General features: G+C 39.6%; 1 protein-coding gene and 1 long non-coding RNA gene across 3 annotated transcripts in view; one reads left to right on the top strand and one right to left on the bottom strand.

Annotated features, from left to right (window-relative positions):
• The window catches only part of LOC118426394 (angiopoietin-related protein 7-like), a 59540-nt gene extending 53707 nt beyond the window's left edge, over positions 1–5833 (top strand). For both annotated transcript variants that reach the window (XM_035835770.1, XM_035835760.1), the window contains exons 4-6: positions 457–630; positions 3726–4034; positions 4636–5833. In XM_035835770.1, coding sequence (XP_035691663.1) covers positions 457–630; positions 3726–4034; positions 4636–5315 — 1163 coding nt within the window. In that variant the 3' untranslated portion in view covers positions 5316–5833. The remainder of the gene's footprint in view (positions 1–456; positions 631–3725; positions 4035–4635) is intronic.
• Positions 18–8865, bottom strand: LOC118426406. The gene is made up of 3 exons (XR_004832390.1): positions 8688–8865; positions 8220–8276; positions 18–199 (listed from the first exon to the last, which is right to left on the bottom strand). It is a non-coding gene; the product is annotated as an uncharacterized LOC118426406 (long non-coding RNA).
• Between the last annotated feature and the right edge of the window lie 6613 nt (positions 8866–15478).

Below are 15478 nucleotides of genomic sequence, written 5' to 3'. Positions count from 1 at the left end.
TAATCTAGTATTTTAGAGAAAAGAGACGTTGAGTATGATATATGTTGCATTTATTATACCTTTTTACGTCACGAGATGACCAGACAGGTCACATTCCTATCACGTTGGGTTAGTCTCACCGTACAGAGAATCCTCATCTTCTGGAGGTTCCTTCAAGCGTGGGACGAGGTGACATCTGGACCTGACCTCTTCATTCCACCTGTCACGTCGGATGAGGCAGGAGACTTGTTAATGGCATTTATGCCCATTCTATGGACTTTCTTTCACCTTTCAGAAGATGGACGGGGGCCCCAATAGGATTCTCTGACGTCCGAAGAATTATGTTTGTGACGGGCTAGTGCTCTGGGTTGACATCTTACGGACCCCGGGTATTTCATCAAGTGGACAGATCCTACTGTGATTCCATATGTAGGCATTACAGTGACGCCTACTTCTGTCTTTCCCCTAACACTACAGACCCTACGATAGAGCTGACATGTCTACAGTTGGAGGACACCAAAAAGAGGATGGACGCCGCCAAGAGTAAACACAAAACAAGGAGCCATCTTGGTCCCACGGCGAGGAGGCGATGGAAGATAGCCTGCACCATTCTGACCTGGGTGGTGCTCTTGTCGTTAACGGCGTTTACAGGTACTGTACATGCTTCTCTTTTGTTAGTCTCACAATGTTACCCACCTGCGTATAGACCTATTTTGCTCTGCCAGCTGTAAATGATGTTCTAAAGGGTTGTTGTCCGGTTCAGAACGTTCGTTAAAGGGCTCGCTCTAACTGTAATGGAGAGATAGATAGACAGCACCTATAAAATCACAGTAGCCTTCCATTCCACTTACCGGCGATCGCGATGCGACTTCTCTGCGACCTAAAGTGGATCTGTATACCCTTGACTTGATGGTTGAAATACTATGAAAAATGTAACGTTAACATTCTAAGTAAAAACACGCTCAAGAGCGTAAAAAGATCCGCATTTTATCTATGAAATCAGTTGAGCGCTCTGAAAAGTCACTCGATTGTAGTGTAGTTGCAGAGAGGTCGCCATCCCGGTGGTATGAGGGTGCAAGAGCGCAGATCACATTAAGAGAGGGAATGGCCCATACAGGGTCGTAAAATTCTAGTACAGAGATGTCCATTATTTAGATACATTAGAGGCTGTTCTCTATTCCAATCAGCATTCAAAGCTTCATATTGCCCAATTCCTGTAGAAAGCTATCCAAAGAGGTATAGAAGTGCATATATGTCAAAATCACGAAGAGGCAAAGATCTTGGTGTTCAACCTAGCACATAACACTTTTTTCGCTCCACGATACTAATCGAATGGTGCAACAAATAACATACATTGGAAGGGATTTACAGTTTCAGTTACCGTGTTGCATGATCCAGTGTGCATAAAAAACTTACTGATTTGATTAAATGGATGACACTCTATGGGTACCCGAAACTAAAGACTGTGCTAAAAGATAGGTAAAAAAGCTACCTTCATTCTGCAATGTGGTGAAACACCACTATTCTAAGTGGTGAAACAAAGGAACGTGGACAAACACACAGAACAAGGTTTACCAAACGGCATTTTTCTTTTTATCTTTCACATATTCTTCTTTTCGGAAAAAAATTCTGTCATTGGTATCCATTTTTCAATCGCTTAAACATCAAGTATAATATTTTTCCCTTTGCAGTTTATTTTAGCATATGACCCGTAACGTATTGTTGGTAACGGGCGACAGTTTTATAACAGAATGCAGCTTTGCAAACGTCACCAGGTGCAGCGATAAACGCTATCTTTTGTTTCATTTCACACGATGGGCATTCAACAACGATTACATATCTAAAGCATTTAGATATAAAATTACGTCATAACGATACGTCTATGGTTGGCAATTCTGCCCATGATTTAAATAGGATGCAAGATGTATGATCTAAAAGACAACTTAACACACAAATGACGTGAAAAAATCGTTCGTTATCTTTGACATCTTTTTTCGCTCATTGGTCACCGCGCGATTGCAGCCCTTAGTGAACGGGGCTGTTCAGCGCCTCCTACACGTAACTACCTCAACATAACAAGCTGTTGCTATGTCTCCCCTGAGAATAGCCAGCACTCTGGATAGCGCAGTAATACATCAATACTTGACATTGTCTATTGGACGTAAGACCTGTTCGGTTTTGTCTGAGCTAGCACAGATGCGCAGTCATTGAATCGGCTTTAGGGCATCATGTGGCCGAGTATCGATCCATGTGGGACCACCATTGTCAGAAGATCGTTGACAAATGATCAGACTCGTTTTGTTCATTATCTAACTCGTCTAACTCCATGTCAGTGTAAATAGTGTGAAGCACATCTTAACAGAGAGAAACGATTAGAAAGGTCGTAGTGTCTAGTTTTGTTTGCGCTGCACTGTTGTTGGTGGTTGACTTCCAAAAAGGGCCGTCTTAGTTAGAAGGCAGAAAACGATTTATTAGCAAAGCATGAAGGTGCCCTTGCACACAATAACGCCGCAGACTAAGAAATACATCACGATGGACTACTGTATCGATTTCTAGTAAGGGACAAAAATGTGGAAAATTAGGATGTATTGGAAGCTGGTAAAAATCACTTGTCTTCCTATCCCCTTCTTCCGATCTTATCCGTTTCAGAGGCAGTTCGTGATTGACTGTTTATCGATCTAAAGTTTCTTAAAGTACTTTAGAATTCGGTTCAAGAAATAATGAAGCAATTTCACACCAGATTGTGATAAGGGGGAACCGTAGATTTGTCTTGAACGACCTAAAACCTCGGACAATATGTCCCGATAGCCTCTACTGAATATAGATTGCAAAAACAAATCACAGTTTGGGCTAGGAATGACAGAGGCTTTTCCCACCGACAAGGTTCCTATACGTGTTTACATTAAAATGTGACCATGACCCATGACTTTATTTGAAATTCATATGGATGGATGTACATTCCAGTTGCCAAACTCAATATGGCACTTTGTGGACGCATTTGTCAGTTTCTGAGTTTCTGTGAGCTGTTAGGTAGCACAACATTGTTGAATGTTTCAATGGTCTTGTGGCGTCGGACGTGTCGTAACTGGTAGAGCGTTCGGCTCGGAATCTATAGGTCCTGAGTTCGATCCCCGCCGTGCCACCGACGTTATTCCCTTGGCTTGGGAAAGTCACTTTACACGGCATTCCTCATTTCACCCAGGTGTAAAAATGGGTACCGTGTATGTGGCACTTAATATAAGTTATAAAAATTGAGTGCAGTGCCAGATTGTCCTTGTCTGTCCAAAAGCAAATAGAAAAAAAATGTTTCAATGATCATGTGTATTTTAGCTAGTATTGCTCATTATATCATTGAAAATCTCGTATTTGTAATGATCATGTTTTTGTACAGTGAGTATCTTGTCTGATTTCGTTGGTGTGTTACCTCCGCAAAAGTGCCAAAACTCACATGCCAACTTAAGTGGCAAAACACCCTATGTGTCATGTCACACTAGAGGTTATGAACAATAAACTGTTTTAGTCAATATTTTGACTTACCGGAATTTTTAACTGACACGATCAGTCTTTTACAGATTTCTCAATCAATCGCTGTGGCCACGTGCGGTTGATGTTTTGTATGCACTTTTTGCTTGCACAATATTTCGGTCAGCCACTTTAGTGAAGAATAATTTATCTCTTCACCACTGTGTAGTTTACGAACTCATATGAAATTCCATACTGACGAGAAATTTTTGTTTCCACTTTAGCTTGGCTTTATCTTAGAGTGGAGAACCTGAGAACAGAGAAGGGTCAACTTCAGACCAAGGTCGTCGACGATGCCAAGACTATGGTAAACCTTCAAATAAGAACTAACAGATTGTCGGACCAAAAAGACGAACTCGCAAAACGAGTGACAGATGGAATCTGTGAGATAGAGAAGCTCCAGAACGCCACCAAGCTGTTAAAGACGCAGTTGGACAGCGTTTCTAGTCAGCTCAATGTACAGGACGATCGACTGAGGATGGTGCAAGATCGCCTCAGCTTCATAGGAGGATGCTACGACTGTGTAGTAAGAGGTAAAAGTCTTACGTCTGGACTTGTGTTGAGGGTTTTTTTTACTTAAACTAACTTGATTATATAGAGGACATCCTCTTGAAACCCCAAAGTGGACAAAATATTGTCTTTATTATGCAATCTAAGTGGTCCGAAAGGTGGAATATGACCAAAGTTACAGCAAAATATCGTACACTAAACAAATGATTGTTTTTTTTTTTGTTCTTTCATTTACGCATTAACGTCAAAAAACTTGCCTCGGGGTCGATTACTTTTTGTACAAGGAGTAACAAATTCAGTTCGTTTTATGATAGGAGAACTAACGGTGTATGGCAATAGAATCAATTTCCCGATATTGTTTTTGCAGTTTACGGCAATTATAAAGCTTACTCTGTATTAGAGTATCTATTAGAGCTCATATTTGAGTGTATGGCCACGTACCGTTTTCTACGAGATGGGTGCCAAATCCTACACTAGAAAATTACTAATACACTTTCATTTATACAATCACATTTATACATGTGGTAAAGTCCTGTACCATAATTGTTGTTTATTTGAATCCTTAAACATTACTTGTGCGTGCGTGAATGAAGCTTTTTCTCTTTCTCGTTGAAATTTTTTCAGACTGTTCCGATGTGCGATCAAGGAACGTACTCAGCGGGATATACCCAATATGGCCTAAGAACTTCACCAACGCCTTATACGTGTACTGTGACCATGGGCCATCAGGCGGTGGATGGACTGTCCTTCAGCGCCGACTGGACGGAAGCGTTAATTTCTACAGAAATTGGACTGAATACAAGAAGGGGTTCGGGGACCTGGGTGGTGAATTTTGGCTCGGTATGGACTCCATCTACTTGTTACTGAGTCAGAACACTTACCGCATGCGCGTTGATATGGAAGACTGGGAAGGTAACAAGGCTTACGCTGAATACAGCTCTATCCAGGTGGACACAGAACGAAACAATTACCGGATACGACTAGGCACTTATTCTGGCAACGCTGGGGACTCTATAGCCGGTACGAACGCCACCATGGATTACTTCACCAGAAACCTTAATAACATGCAGTTCAGCACTAGGGACAGGGACAATGATGGCTCCTCTAGGAATTGCGCGCTGCTATTCAAGGGAGGGTGGTGGTACAACGACTGCTACAACGCGAACTTGAACGGGATATACTACCGGGGAGGGAACTATACTGACGCAGTACAAGACGGTATCGAATGGTCCACGTGGAAAGGGTGGCGATACTCACTGAAAGGTGTGAGTATGAAGATACGGCCCGTAAACTTTGTGCCATAGGATATGAACACATTCCGCCTTCTTATATCATGACATATTACTGACGAAGAGATGTTAGGACTTGAGTTCACCGATCCTGAACAACACCATCTTGTGATATCAATGAGGCTAGTTGTACATTAGGAAAATATAGATACCATTAGAAAGACATTGACTCCGAATGCATTCGAAGAGCTGTCGTGCCAATATTCACGAATGACAATGGATCTACAGTGTAATTATATTATGTTCAAACAACCGAGATAAAGAAAAAACAGTGTATATATGTATAAATATCCCCATTGTTATACTTTAAATAGGTCTTAAATCTACTCGCAATATCTTTCATGTCGAAATAAAACTACCGATACCACAACCAGACATCAACACTGAATATTCCTATAAACGTCCGTACCCGCACTGGTAATAAAGGATTCAAGAAGACCAATTTGAAATGTATAAAATCAATTCTTGTTTTTACAGATATCTACTACATTTAAGAGTGGCATTGTTTTATTGATACACCAGTTGTAAGGTATCGTAGTATATACACTCAGGTCTGGTATTTCTGTATTTGGTTACACCCCCTTTCCGCTACAGGCTGCAAGTGTTGAGCAAACAAATATTTGGCAAATGAATAACGAATTGTTTTCTTTTTTTGTATTTCATAGTCTTTTTAATCCTACGTTTATCTTGCATCATTTTAAATTATCAAACCAAGGGTCACCCGACTTAGATTTAGATCGCTCAGCCATCTAGTGTGAAGGGGGCTTAACTTGTTGCTCACAACGTATGTGTGCTGTTTTTTTCCCCATTTCTAATCATATTGCTGTTAACAAGATTACAGAGCTACATGTCATTGTTGTTGTTTTTCTACTCCCCAAGTCACTTCAATGGGTAAGTTATAAACGGTGTCTTTGAGTTTAACTTTTACATTCCAAAATGTGAAAGTATACAGATCTGGATACGTCGTCAATAAAACATGACGTCATGACAACAACAGAGAGAGTGAACGATCAGAAGCATGTGTAACCATTTTAAAAATTTAAAATTTCATCATGGTTGGTAGAAGTAATTCTGAATGAAATTGAACAGTATTACAGTATTTCTAAACACACAAAACATTAGACTTGCCCAAATTTTCGACTGATCAGCTCCAGTCTTTGCCAAGAAATGGATTTTTACGTGAGCAGTGGATCATAAGTTGCAGAAAATCAATGGCGCCCTCCGTCTCTGTTTAGAAATGGTTGTAAAGTTCTTATGTTTATGGCGTCTTGGATTCTTTGACAAAGACTGGAGTCAATAAGTCGGTCGAAACGTTTGTTAAGTCCAATTTTAGTGTGTGTCGGAAATACAACGTTATACAGAGTAGATTATGTTCAAAACTTTACTAAGCTCTGTCATGCATTGGTACATTCCTTACGACCATTCCCCAACAAAAGTCGGTGCCGGGTTGGGAGTAGCCTGAAATATAATTTATTCTAGGTCAAGTACACATCTCTGAGTTTTGTTTTTCAAAATTTGTATTTGGCTGACGCAGGTTGGAAGTCACTGACGAATTCTAACCACAAATCACAAATGACCATGTTCACGTTGACGAACTTCCAACCGTGGTCTGGAGAAGGTCAAGAGGCCAATGGCATGTTTAGCTATATGTGACAGGGGCTTATAATTTATCGTATTCTAGATGGAAAGGCACTACATCATACATCCGTACAAATCATAAATCTTGTTACGATTAGGAACATGTACAGCTTAATGCACTATTGTCTTCCGAAACCGAAGGGTACCAATAGCAGTCTAATATCGTTGTATAGTTCTTTTTCATGGTTGTTAAAAGACGAATATCATATTGATTTATCTGTCTACTTTTAGTGAGAGTTGTTACTAAGTGGAAAGCCTTCTTTGCCTTAGTATACAAAACAACGTATTAGATTTCTTAATATTATGGGCCATGTTTAAAAAATACTGATACATCGTGACAGATATCACCAGACAACACCTATAGCCCACATGTCTCTGGTATACTGCTTGATACACAAAACTATAGCGGCTATTGTAAATAGCTGTTTAAGAAGCATTTCTAAGAATAAATGCAATATTTTCACGACAACTTCGTACGTGTATTATTTAACGGAGCTATGTACATGATGTTAGCAAGGGAGTTTTGCTACATAAGGCCATGCTGATTTGGCAATATAAATCTCATCCTTACTCGCATATATATTCGGCTGTTTCCAACAAAACATTTTAACCGTACCGTGTATCATACAAAGCAGATGTAAAACGAGTAGATACCATACAGTATACTATAAAAAGAAATATCAGACCACTTACATTTCATGATTGATGCAACATATTTGGGAGCAAACTCATCTCTTTTTTATTCGCACGCTCGCATCAGTCTGGAGCTCCCAGAGGGTGTCATCCATATAATCAAATCAACAAGGCCCAAGGGTTTGAATTGCCAACAGAGGGGAAATGTCAAACTTAGGGTGGAATGACTCTCCTAGTCAATTATTTAAGGAATGATTTTTCAAGCTTCTACGAGCCTTACAATGCCATGGTGAAGGCTACAATCTGCTCCTGTAGGAGCCGTATTGGGTCTCTGCATTGAGAGCGCATATCCTCCCAAGTAGTCTTTGAGCTTCAAGCAGGGCCAAAGTGTTCTAATGTAAAAATCAGGCCTGCTATATACATATGTATATATATATATATATATATTATACCGGCATTTAAATTCCCAAGTCTATTTTGGAGAGTTTGAAAGACTACTACTACATTTTCATTGACTACATTCCTATTCCATCCATATAACATTAAAAAACATCAGAAAGGCAGGTGAAACTTTTCAAAACGTGCTGGATTAAAAGAATAGTAGGAAACACTCTTGTAAGTGATTTGAAAATGTATAATGTTACTCACTGTTTCACAGACGTCTCAGCGAATTGGACCATCATTGTTTGTGGCTGTATTGAATACCTACATCTAATTTAAATTCATGTTATTGGACATTTTAGAACAATATTGTTTATTATATCGCAGTTAGGGTTCAACACAAACATCATACGTAGAAGATTAGAATCAAAATCTTAACACTTTGGTGCAAGCTACAAGCAGGACAGATGTACTTTTAGTCTGTAAGTAATATCAATACATAAATCATAACTTAATATTTTGTACACAGGAACGTAACGAATCGTCTTCTAACACAGTCAAAACAGTCAAAACAATATCGACATCAGCTCAGTAAAAAATGAAATGCTATGCTAGGAATAGGAACACAACCTATCTGTAGACGCTGGACAACAATCTTCAGGCCACAGCACGTATCTACGTCCAGAAATGGTCATAGCTATTACACAAAATATGTGACAAATGACATCAGCTAACCGTACGATTGTGACGATCATATCATGCGAAATTCTCTGGAAAAACGCCAATATTGTACTGACGCAGCACTTCCGACTGGGCACCATGTTGAATACGATTGAACGACTGCGGCTGATTCACTGTTGAAAATTGCGCTGAAAACACAAGCACAACAAGCTTAAGTAGCCGCCATATTGGCTGATTTGCATGTAAAGTAAAACCGTCAGTCTAGAACTATGGGAGAAAACGTACCGCGAAACTTTCAGAATGAGGTAAAATCCAATAGACAACAATAATGCTCGACTTAGAACTAAATTCATGGCTTAAAACTTATCAATAAAGGATTCAAACATTGGTTGACACGTATAATCTAAAAAAAAACTAACTTCAAAAAGGTCAAAGTTTATTGACCGGAGGTGACTCATTCAGTACTTCCTTCTGGAGGACGTTGTTCAGGTATTCAAGTGTTAAAAGCGTATTCTAGTCATTTTCGGATCCATCTTATCTTAATTTTAGTCAAGTTTGTTGGACGTATTGTCACTCTACACTTAGACGACGAAACTTGGTTGATGCTGTATACTATGAATCTGTCTACAACAACTTGGCAAGAAAAGGGAGGGTGACACCCGATGACACAACATACAATTCCAGAGCGTTCCAGCTTCCAGGCGTCGTAACTGAGTTTCCACGACCATCGAGCGGAGGTATCTGTGTCCAGGGTAAGTCTTAAAACCCTTTTGTACATTTTTGATGATAGTATCCTGCATACTTAACCACTATTGGTGTGTAAATCGGTCTGTTTACCTGAGCTTACGCTGTGCGTGTTTGGGGTTACTAGAGGTCACCCGGTGTGAAGCTAAATCCCTGCGCCGCCAAATACGTGAGAGGTCAGGTGCGCTAGCATTGATTTGGCAGATACAAGCGCCAAATTTGTGCACCGTGCCAAATACCTGAGATACACGGTGTGCATGGGGGTTTCGAATATGACATATATTTTGATTGGCTAAATGGTAACACTAAATACAATGATTACTTTAGAATATTTCAATCCAATCAATACAAAGCTAAAGTTATGGACAATTTCACTGAAGAAAAAGGATTGGTCGTCCATTTTAGCGTCTAAATCGTATTGATTTATTTAATAGTAATGACACCGAAACCACAGGTCACCTCTGATGACCTTTTATAGCCTCACAGAGCATAGCACCTAATTTGGACTGATATACAAAGCATTTGTAAGCAGTGCATTAGCAGCTCATATATCAATGTATTTACTATGGGCACAATTTTGTTGTGTTCTATTTTCTTTTCCGTTTTAGATAAAACGGAGAGGATCTAAAGATCGGTAACGTTTATAACTGTTACCCGTCATAATTCAACCTAGAATGATTCTTTGAAAAAGTTACATTTGAATATGACAGGTCAGCACATGATAGACGATGGACACTTACAAGAATAATCCTCTGAAAACACACACTTGTGCACTAGACCAAGAATTATGATCAACTTCTTTTATTGCCTTGTGTGACTAAAAATAGAGTAATAAGATAGTTGAGGGGCGCCAATTTAATTCATTACGCAGATGGTGGCCAGTTCGTTCACCTTGGTCGAAATCGGGGTCTATTCTTCTTATATTGTTCTGATACCTGATATGATATGATATAACGACCGTCCTTCCGCCATTGCTCGGCGTGTGACCAGAAGTGGTGATCTGGTCAGAGTCATACACTGGCCCTGATTTGCTCATTTTTACACGCTTTGCTAGCCAAATAAAGTCACAAACATATATTTTATTTCCCTGCTGTAACCGTTTCTGATGGCTCTAATATCGGAACACTACGACTAAGTTGCTGCTGTGGTGCGCGCCAAAACAGTGCCATGTTTTCCCGCTGCATATCATTATCCCACTTCATACAACTAAGTAATATAGGCAAATTCATATTCCTTATGAATTTAGACAAACCTTTACTTATAAAGCATATCATATATTTTCAACATACTAACTTCATGTATCTCTTGTTGCGACCTGTACTGAACACAGTGGGTATGTATGTAAAATGAAGGTCTCCATTCATTCATTATCTTTATATTAGGATTGCTGCTGTGGTGCGCGCCGAAACAGTGCCATGCTTTCCCGCTGCATATCATTATCTTTAGGATTGCTGCTGTGGTGTGCGCCAAAACAGTGCCATGTTTTCCCGCTGCATATCATTATCTTAAGGATTCCTAGGGGTCTCTATGGAGTGTCCCAATTTTCAATCCCATGAAATCAATGAAGGCAAATAGCTCATTTGAAAGGTTCCCTTTAAATGCATGTATTCATATAGTATTAAATTGTGAAATAGTCAGTTGAATTTAAAACAAGGAAAGTTGTTGAAAAATAGGTTTTTCAATATACAGGTTTGTCGAATCGGCTACTACAAAACATCTGTTAGCTTTTACAAAGGTCGTTGCCATAGTAATCTTCGGTGCGAAATACTTGCTCCTCTCCTGCATTGCGCAGCCGCAGTACCTGACCTCTCACGTATTTGGCGGCGCAGGGATTTAGCTTCACACCGGAAAGATCCTGTGTCAGTCTGCGTCCACTATGACATCTTATCTAGTTCTGATAGGTCATGAGTAGGGCATTCAATGTCAGGCCAGCTTTGCTGACATCACCTAATTTGAAGCCTTTAGTTGATCTTGAATCAGCTCCTGACACTAGCATTATTAAAGTATCATAGGTGTGTTACGTGCAAGACGTCTCTCAAACTTTTTAATTGTGATGATAATCATGTCCATTTCAACAAAGCACATGCCCCACTCTCGCGCAACTTGAATCCTCGAGTCCACTGTTCATGAACGGCGCCAATTCCTTACTGTTAGCCTGCGAGTCTCCGGTTACACCTCTTCCCCTTTAAAAACTTTCAGCTGTACATGTGTTCAGCTGACTATGGAATAAAAGAAAGAAGGAACCCGAGAACATTCATTTTCAAGGAGGTGAAAATCTAAGGTTGTGAAGCCGATGCATGTACTGTCTGGACACCAAGCGATTGACTGAGGAACTGCAGCCTGAAGCGCCGACGCTCTTTTGCATACCCTTCCGTTTCTGCCTTACTTTTAACAAATCAGAAAAAAATCCTGTTATATCTGATAGGCCGAATCCAGCTGTTGATGCAATTTGAATTTATAGGGTTTTTTTCCTTCATTGATACTGTAGCGTTGTTTTATCTTTCAAATTAGAATAATATCGGTTATGACTAGTTTTTATCTTTTTGCCGTAACTTTTGCAGCTTTACTGATTTTCATCATCGACTCATAATCGAGATATCATCGTATTGAATACCACAGAACGAGTTGAACACACAAATTATGAATGGTAGGATTTTTAAAATTCGGCTACTGCTTCCAAAAATGAAACCGAACCCGACTTGATTAGATATAGATACATGTATTAAGTCTTAATAAAAATAATGCCAAGCCCTGCCTATTGTAAGCTGTATGTCTGACATGTTTTAGACATGTATTTGCAATCTGCCTTAGGCAGTGAACAAATAAACTATATTTCTTTAGTAGCATGAATAATCGCTTGCGGTTTGAAAAAATCGAAAGTGATATAAGATAAGGTCGATAACGAAATTACTTTCCTTCGCCACAAATATGATTTATGATGTCTTTATCACAGCAGATCTTAATGATACCATTGATCTCCCCAAACACGTATATTTTCAGGTAAGGCCAGAGCAAGTAGATTTTATGGATGACATCCTCTGCAGACTCGAAGTCTAATGCAGGCGTGCGAGAAAAAAAGACTTTTGAAAAAAAAAACGAGGCGGAGCAAAATGGTTCATTGTTTCAAATTTGGAAACTAAAATTCAACCATGAAATGAATGAATTTTATTGCTCAACAATCGCACAAGGTACATTGTATGGCAACCAATTAATCTCCAAGCAGATTCCCCCGTGGCATAAGACAGTAACATAAGCTGGGGAAGGAGTTTAGCCGGCAGAGGAGTAAATTGGCCACGCGTGGCTAAACTCCTTCCTCAGCTTATGTTACTGTCTTATGCCACGGATGAATCTGCTTGGAGATTAGCAACCAATAACAACTACTATCTATACAGACAATGGCATTACGATACTACACACAAAATATAATCGATAATAGCACAGTCATGTATGAATGATCTGGTCTCGTATTTGAAACGATAAAACCTGGTTTCACAGCCATTTGTTTTTATTCCTGTATTCAATAATACAGTAAGCCAAACTTTAAGCCGTAAAGACAGAGTTATGAATACCCTCGAGCTCCAAGCAGAGGTTGGTCGGTGGACATCAAGAAAACGGGGCAAAATAGAAAGCCCGGTAAAACGAGTAAAACACTTCAAAAACAGCTGGAGCCGAACCTCTGCTTGGACAGTCAGTAATGCAGCCTTACCGGTTTGCGACAGTGGGGTAGATATGGGATTTGGCATCGCAGAATTAGAAGAGCAGGATAGCAAAACTTTTTGTTTTTCAAAATCAGGCGAAATTCAAACGCTTGTTGATGTCATCCATGAGAATTACTTACTGTGGCTACATCCCATAAAATCCTTTTTGCCTGGCACGAGATAAGAAAAACTATTTCAAAGTTCTTCTTTTATGGAAGGTCAATATTTGTGTAGCAGTAAGTCTTCCTATCGCATATTTTCTCTGCATTGATTCCATATCTTTCAAGATTGCTACGTACGCAGATAGTGTGTCAAACAAGCCATGAACGATATCAATGGGACTTTGTTAGACTTGGTACAAACTCTGATTCATCTTCTTTCACTTCGGGATTGTCTTCAATCCACCCGTGTCGGTGAAATGACGGAAATAGCAGTGACATCTTCAAAAGCTTAGATCTAATGGCTTCTCCTCCTTCTGCTTCTGAAAAGTGACATAAAAGTACGAAAATTAGACCGTATCCTAGTGTCACACCAAATCTCTTCTCCGTCAACTTAAGAAGGTGTCTATTAGTGAAATAATGTGATAGCGCCCCTTTATCCCATTATTTTACTAGTAAGGTATTAAGAAGGTGTCTATTAGTGAAATGATGTGATAGCGCCCCTTTATCCCATTATTTTACTAGTAAGGTTAATATGGCTACTGATGAATATATGTGATAACATTCTGTCAACCATTATCACATGTCAAAGTAGTTAACACGGTTTTTGACAGAAACTCTTTTTGGAACTAAAATCATGTGATAAATATACAGTACTAGTGCTCATGGTTTAGGTTAGCGTTATAATGTTTAGTTCGGGTCGGGGTGGGCCCAGGGTTAGAGCTAAGGTCAAGGTGGGGTTAACGTTAAGGCAAGGCGGGGTCAGGGTTAAGCTATAAGTTGTAGAGCGCAATTTAGACTTACACTACTGTTATACTGTTGGTAACTGATATACGCTTATCTCCAGGTAGATCCTACGGGTTCTGCTGGATATTGTTTGGCACTTGGATACTGCCCCGGCACCCTTGTATCTGCTTGGAGATAAGCGTAGCTAACTGGGGCATCTGATAGGGCTGTACTTTAATTTCAATAATGTCAGCTTAGGTCATACTGATTTGATTATATGAGTGACATCATTTGGGTAACAAAATTAATGCTAGCGTAGGAAGAAAATTTAGCAAATAAAAACCAATGCTGCCATCATTATTGGGTCTTAGTGACCAGTAAGGTTTAGCGCACAGGTCGCGGTATACAAAGAAATTCTTTTGATTTTTGCTCTTTTACAACCTTTCCTATGCCTTTCGAATACCTAACTCACAAGTCGAATTTCAAAGATGCTTTGCGATTCATGAAATATATATTTGCTCATTTCGCGATTTTTGTATAATTTTGCAGTAGTGCGACAAAATTTTGGTTCAAACCGACGAAAATTGTTGCACGCCCGGATATCATTCACCGTAAAAATAGAACATATCAAAATTTACAGGTCCAGGATCCTTTTCCGAACCATAACGTTAGCTGCCTTCTTTTCACCAGACAACGATTGCCAAGTGACTGTTGAGGAGCCAAAATTGGATTTCTGTGACCTTTGATTTTATAGTGGGAATATATAATTTATGATGTAAAAGTACAATTCAAAAGACTACAAACCTAATTTTAAAATATCCTATCTTTCTACATGAAATAATTTGAACGATCTGTCAAATGTCTGGATGCTTAGTGGTGGTAGCCTCTAGTGGAGAGAGGGCGGTGCTATTCTTTTCAATCAAGTAACTATACAACCGATCGAATGTAGTACTGTTCTTCAGGGGATCGCCACGTTGTGCAACCACTTCGTCTTCAACATCATTTCATCATCGTAATTTTCTTATCATTCTTCGTCAATTCCCACTTCTGCGTCGTTACCCGTGCAGATGATATTATTGATAGGTCTCTTGAGGCATCTTCACAACCCCGGTTATGGTATTATCACTTACCAAACAGCCACTTTTGAAAAGGACAGCTGTCGTAAACGGTACGGGTCAATTTACGCTGATTGCCATCCCGGGTCGCGATGTCAAGTCAATCCTTTACACTTGAGGAAACCAATTGTGCACCCCAAAAAATAAGATAAAAGAAACGCTGACAAACTAAAAATAACCTGCGAAGTTTCCTTACTCCATGTCAAAGGGTCAGAATGAGTTCTCTTACCGTGTCTTCCCATCCTCACGCCGCTGGATCAGAGTAAATGCCATCATCGACAGAACGTAAGTTTTATAAACGAGATGGAAAGGCGATCTCTGGTTGGGAACACGCTTGTCAAACAGAAGATTAACAATTCGTCGTTGATCAAGGATTCGATCCTTTCCGTTAATGATACTGTGGG

Source organism: Branchiostoma floridae, chromosome 1, assembly GCF_000003815.2.
Source record: "Branchiostoma floridae strain S238N-H82 chromosome 1, Bfl_VNyyK, whole genome shotgun sequence".
Lineage (NCBI taxonomy): Eukaryota > Metazoa > Chordata > Leptocardii > Amphioxiformes > Branchiostomatidae > Branchiostoma > Branchiostoma floridae.
The sequence above is the reverse complement of the archived record's forward strand: the minus strand, read 5'-3'. Positions and strand labels throughout refer to the sequence as shown.